The sequence below is a fragment of the Mugil cephalus genome, chromosome 13 (assembly GCF_022458985.1).
Source record: "Mugil cephalus isolate CIBA_MC_2020 chromosome 13, CIBA_Mcephalus_1.1, whole genome shotgun sequence".
NCBI lineage: Eukaryota > Metazoa > Chordata > Actinopteri > Mugiliformes > Mugilidae > Mugil > Mugil cephalus.
This window is the reverse complement of record NC_061782.1, coordinates 1,998,585-2,004,584: the sequence shown is the minus strand read 5'-3', so window position 1 is coordinate 2,004,584 and position 6,000 is coordinate 1,998,585. Positions and strand designations below refer to the sequence as shown.

General features: G+C 35.6%; 1 protein-coding gene across 1 annotated transcript; it reads left to right on the top strand.

Annotated features, from left to right (window-relative positions):
• Positions 1–359: 359 nt before the first annotated feature.
• Positions 360–2,916, top strand: LOC125019026 (G-protein coupled receptor 4-like). The gene is made up of 4 exons (XM_047603530.1): positions 360–798; positions 1,813–2,037; positions 2,273–2,466; positions 2,583–2,916. The coding sequence occupies exons 2-4, from the start codon at positions 1,828–1,830 to the stop codon at positions 2,914–2,916; spliced, it is 738 nt and encodes a 245-aa protein (XP_047459486.1). The 5' UTR covers positions 360–798; positions 1,813–1,827.
• The last annotated feature ends 3,084 nt before the right edge of the window (positions 2,917–6,000 follow it).

Sequence of the window (6,000 nt, the reverse complement as noted above, 5' to 3'; positions counted from 1 at the left end):
ATTAGTTTTTTTGTTTTTCAATGTGCATGTAAATGTACTGATTGATATGGATCAGTTTCAGCTGTCTCCCTTTCCAGCTGGGGCCCTAAACAATTGCCTCGTTTCCCTGTCCACTTGCGACGGCCCTGAGTGGCTGTCAAGAATAACTCAGAAATCTTCTTTCATCTTTATAATTATGGTCTGTTGTCCAGCATTGGCTCCATGGTGTCTTACTCCCCTTTCTCATTTTCTCATCACCTACGCTTTCTTCTCTTTCTTTGCTTCCTCTTCCATCTGTCATTACAGCGCAGACAAAAACACTAAACCACCAGGTTTGAGTTGTGTAACCCTGCGCCAGCGTATAGTCTCTGACTGTCAGTTCAGGGGGTTGAGGTTTTGCTAAAGTCACAGCAGCAACTTATCACACTGATAAAAAGTTTTCCTCCTGATAAATATTAAGAAAACCGAACCACTAATTAGGTGAATAATAGTTTTATTTTTAAAAAAAGGTGCAAAGGAAATTCTCCCACATCTTATTTTAAATACTTCAAGAACAGAAAAGGATAATAGCCGAATATATAAACATTTACAGTTTCCCTTGCTGAAATATTTAAGTTGATTTTTATAAAAACAGTATGACCCCACAGCTTTTAGTTTTGCCCAAGTGCCAATTTGTCATCTAGTTGCTTTCCTGACCAAAAATCTAACTTCCTCATATGAGCAGATTTGAATATATGAACCTTCCTACATGTCACATTCTGCTGTAGACTGTTTAGATGCAGAGGACAGAACCAACACCAGTGAGAGGAACTCATTCAGGTGAGATCTTTTTAACTTTTAAAGGTAAGTATTTATATATTAAAACATCTCACATGTAGTGATTATTAAGAAATAACAAAAAAGTTAAATATATGAAAGTAAATGTTGAAAATGCGACAATCAAAGCAGCTTTTATGTGTAGGTATGAAGAATGTGTGGAGGAAGTATTTCACTTATGTACATACACTATAATAGAAAGAGACCATAAAAATAACATTCCAGTATGAAAAATATAGTTGAATTAAAACTTTAAAAAACTGATTCAGTTCAGTTCAGTTGGGTTCTGCTCAAGGTTTTTTCCTGTTATATTTTAAGATCAGGTTTTGTAAAACGTCTTGAGACAATTTGTTTTGTTATTGACACTATAAATCAAATAACACTGAATCGTGCTGCTACTCTGATATTCTCCCACTTTGCAACCAACATGTAATTACAATATAAAATACATTAAAACACACAATCTTGTCATCACCTTATACAGTCACCCAGTGACACATACAGTAACATTGCCTTAAGTAACCGAGGAACAAGCAAACTGGTGGAGGGGGCTGTATGGGGTGTGTAGATGGAGTTGTGAGCCTGCAGCAGTGCAGAGTCCAGTGCATTGTTCTTGTGGCAGTTGTGTTGAATTGTGGTTGCGAACAGTAGTAGATGTGAGGACGGTGTTGGTTAAACTGCTGGAGGAATGGGGAACAATAGAGGTTAAAGTTTTAGGCGTTATTAGGGCTTATTTGTCCTAAGTTGATGTTATTTTACCGAGTTGACTGTTTATAAAGAAGCTAAGTACAATTTCATAAAAAACAACAGAAAAGTTATTTTATTCCATCATTCATCATTGATAGTTCACATACGTACTGAACACCTTCATCCTGCAGTTGTTTCTTTCTTCCTCCTTGTTTCTCTCCAACATTTATACTGAACTAAAGGTATACTGTGTTCAACGTACACCTCAAAGCTTCATGACATCACTGAATGACTTCAGACAGATAATCTCTCTAATCTCTCAAACACCAGGATTCAAACTGAACAATGGAACATTTCAACATCAGCACCACATGGAACGAAAGTTATGAAGAAATCTACAACAGCTTCAACTACAATGAACCCAACTATTACCAGTACTGCACCATTGACTGCTTTAAAGGCAAAGATGCATTAATCTTATATGTTTCCACAATAGTCGTTATCTGCATCAGCCTTCCTCTGACCCTACTGGCCATCTACTCACTGTCTTCTCTGGTGAGTCCATTATAACAGATGAGTGTTTTTATAATGATGTGTTGTGTACAGTCTGTCAGTAAATGATTGTCTTTGACTTGGCTCAGGTGTAAAAGTCTTGATTCATCTGGTTCTTAGATGGATAAATGTCTCTGACTGCAGTTTCTGCTCAGAGCCAGATGTCATATTTGGAGGAGGTGAAGTTCAGAACGTGTTAACAACTGCTTTAGTTCCTTTTACCAATGTTTTCCTGCAGGTCAGAAAGGATCACGGTGCTCCAGTCTACGTCATCAATCTCCTCATTTCTGATCTGGTTCAGCTCCTCTGCATGATTGTTTGGGTGGCTAAGAAGATTAAAATATGTAATCAATTGTGGGAAACTTGGATGATCATTTACTGTTATTGTCTGTTGTCCAGTGTTGGCTTCATGGTGTGTATCTCCCTAGAAAGGTAACTATCTGTCTGATCCAGTTTGTGTGTATCTACGTCTGTGTCTAACCATTTTATTAATCTATAATTCTGATGCTCCTCAAAGACTGTCTATGTGTGTCTGTCTTTCATTACAGGTATCTGGTCATCGTCTGGCCGCTGTGGTACAGATTCAGAAGAACCATCAAGACCTCTGTGGTGGTCTGTGTCCTAGTCTGGATCCTTCCTCTTGTGTTTTTCCTCCCATTGTATTACAGTTTTGGTTTTGTGACCACACAAACCATCGTAGGTGTCTACCTCATCCTCCCCCTCCCTCTGTTCATCTTCTTCCTGGGTGGGACTTTTAAAGCCCTGTCTGGATCCATCAGTGTCTCCTCTGATGAAAAACGAAGAATTGTGGCAGTTTTGGTCGTAGTGCTGCTTATTTACACACTGCTGTCCTGCCCCCAGTCATTTTTGTGTTTCTGGTAGGAAGCAGACACGGACCCAACTTTAAACTCCAGCTTGCGTCCAACATTCTCATTCAGTTGAGTCCTCTTGCAGACTTGATTTGTACATTTTCATGATGAAATGAACCACAGACAAGATTTGGCCTCACTGTGTTGTTGCAGGATGCAGCTTCAGGAATCAACAGATGAACAGCATGAACAGCAAGACAGCCTGTTCACAGTCAGATTCATGTAGGCAGGAAGTAGAAGTTTCAGTTTAGTTGTTGTAGTAGGAGGCAGTGGCCAGCAGGTGGTGCTGCTGCTGTCATTTCTGACTGCAGAACACAGAGATCCAGGCATAAGTTTCTATTTTAGTTTAGTATAGTTTACTTTAGTTTAGATGTACACTCAGTCATATCCATACCCAATGATAATCAATACTTTTTTATAATTAGTTTTGTGTTGGACTCTTTAACATCAATCTTCAAAGAATTCTATGAGAACACACAAACTTCCTCTCAGTTCATACACACTCCGTCTTTCATGAAACAACTCTGGATACATAGTGGCAGTAGATTAATATGTATCTTGTACATCAACAGTGATATTTTGAAATCTACAAGTTCATTGAAATCGAGTATTTGACAAGTTATGAATAATTTGTTTGTGGTTTCCTGACAATCAACTCTATTGATGATTCTAATGCTATTTTCTGAAGCAGATAAATTGGATTAGTGATCAGTAAGTAGTGTATAATAGTATGAGGGGATAATATGATGTTGTAGCAAATTTGTATTAAGAATTTCTTCATATAAGATTGCAAGAGACATTTGATATTTTCTTTTTAATATTTTTTTTTTCATGTTTATCTGTCATGATTTGTACCTTAATATTAATTGTGGATTTCCAAACATCATATATTTAGTTTTATTTACATTTCCTGTCAATTCATTGTTTCAAAATATCTAATTCAGTTTCCACAGAATCCAGAAGCAGTTCAACATTTTTACTGGAACAAAACAAGTTAGTATCATCTCAGAATGAGACAAAATTTAAGAAATTAGCCACATTACAGATATCATTTATGTACAATATAAATAATCTTGCACCCAGTACTGATCCTTGCGGCACACCACATTCAACCTGTAGCAACATACTGATACCTGTTTACCAGGTTATGTAATAGTTTAATTAATCCATTTAGTGCTATTCCTCTTATTCCATATATTTCTAGCTTGTTAATTTTTTTATATCAATGAAGATACCTGCTGTATATTCTTTGTTGTTAATTGCTGTGGACATTTGTTCTGAGGTCTATGGCTGCCATGTTTTTTGTTGAAGTAATCAAGTCTGTCAACAAAAACTTTTTTTTTTAAGATTTTTAACAACTGTGGTAATAAGGATATGACTCGATAATTTGTTAAAGAATGCTTGTCTCCATTTTTGTAAATGGGAATGAACTTTGCAATTTTCATTTGATCTGGAAAAATGCCTGTTTGAATTGATTGATTCGAGATATAAGTTAGTGGTTTTACTATGCTATGGATGATATATTCTACTAAATTCATGCCAATATCATTGTAATCAGTGTGTCCTCTGATTTTATTTCATTGCACAAATAATCTGCTTTTTTTGGACTGCCTGATCTGAACAACCTATCCACACTGTATATACAGAATGTCCTTATATTTCTATTTACCTCTATATATTTTTCAGATTGCTATAATTTATTTGTATATTATTTCAAATTAATCATTGTGTTTTAGAAGCAGGAAAAGAGAAATGTAATGCTTCCTTGTCTGAAAATACTTTCATTTGCTCATCATCCACATTTAAACATTCAGTCTGTTTCTATCTCTGGGAATAAAGATGAGAACAGAAAACAAACTCAGCACTTTCTACATTCTTTATTCATGCATTGTTTGTTAGTTGGATGTTTTAGTAGAAGATCTCACAGACTGATTCATATTGATGATGATGATGTGATATTGATAGTGACATTGTTCAGCTTGATCACTGAAACACAGTCTTAATGTGATAATCACTGACAGCTGATCATGGACTGACATATTATATTTATTCACCTCATATCTGATACCTCACTTCCTCATATGAACAGATTTGCATATATGAACCTTCCTACATGTCACGTTCTGCTGTAGACTGTTTAGATGCAGAGGACAGAACCAACACCATGGAGATATATTTTAACTTTTAACTTTAACTAAGATAAGGTGATTATCAAGAAATAACAAACGAAAAGTTAAGTATGAGAAAATAAAGGTTGAAAATGTGACAATCAAAGCAGATTTCAAATGTGGGTGTGAAGAATGTGTGGAAGAAGTATTCAGACATGTTACTTATGTACATGTACTATAGTAGAAAGAGACTATAAAGATAATATTCCTGCATGGAAAATATAGTTGAATTAAAAAGTTAAAAACTGTAACATGTTACTGTTAAGTTGGCTGTGACCTAGTGGTTAGAGAAGCAGTTTTGTTTCTGAGGTTATTTGTTCAATCTCCTCTATGTCCATGACTGAGGGTCCTTGAGCAAACACCTAAAAGCTCCACGCTCAGTGGGATGTGTTCACTGTGTGTGTTCATGTATGTACATATATACAGTGGTGGAAAAAAATGTTTAGCCCATGTTTTTGTGAAATAGAAGTAGTTTGTCTCCCAAATGTTCATTTAAAACTGTTACTTGTGTTTACTTGTGATATCTTTGTCTTGTATTTACATTTGTGACAAACATGCAAGCGAATAAATAAGAATCCAGGAAGGGGCAAACACCTTTTCACACTGTAGGTAAATGAGCTGCTGTTTATGTTAATACGGAGTTCACCAGGAAAAGTTGTGATGTATGAACTCTGATCACATTGTGTCTCTGTAATTTATAAATTCACATACACAAAAGGTGAAACATAAACACAAACTGGAAAGTGATAGAAAGTCTGTTTTAAATGATTCTTGGAGGATTTTTTGTTGAAATAATATTTGTTGATATCTGTCATAATGATTCCTGTGATCATTTTAATTATGTCTGACCTCATATCTCATTTCCTTATATGAGCAGATTTGAATATATGAACCTTCCTACATGTCACATGCTGTCATTTCAGGATTCA

Bases quoted from the DNA above. Each gene is read 5' to 3' on its own strand.
- LOC125019026 (XM_047603530.1), top strand. From the start codon at position 1,828: ATGGAACATTTCAACATCAGCACCACATGGAACGAAAGTTATGAAGAA. The intron at 2,038-2,272 runs GTGAGTCCATTA...GTTTTCCTGCAG, and splicing joins TCTACTCACTGTCTTCTCTG to GTCAGAAAGGATCACGGTGC. The intron at 2,467-2,582 runs GTAACTATCTGT...CTTTCATTACAG, and splicing joins GTGTGTATCTCCCTAGAAAG to GTATCTGGTCATCGTCTGGC.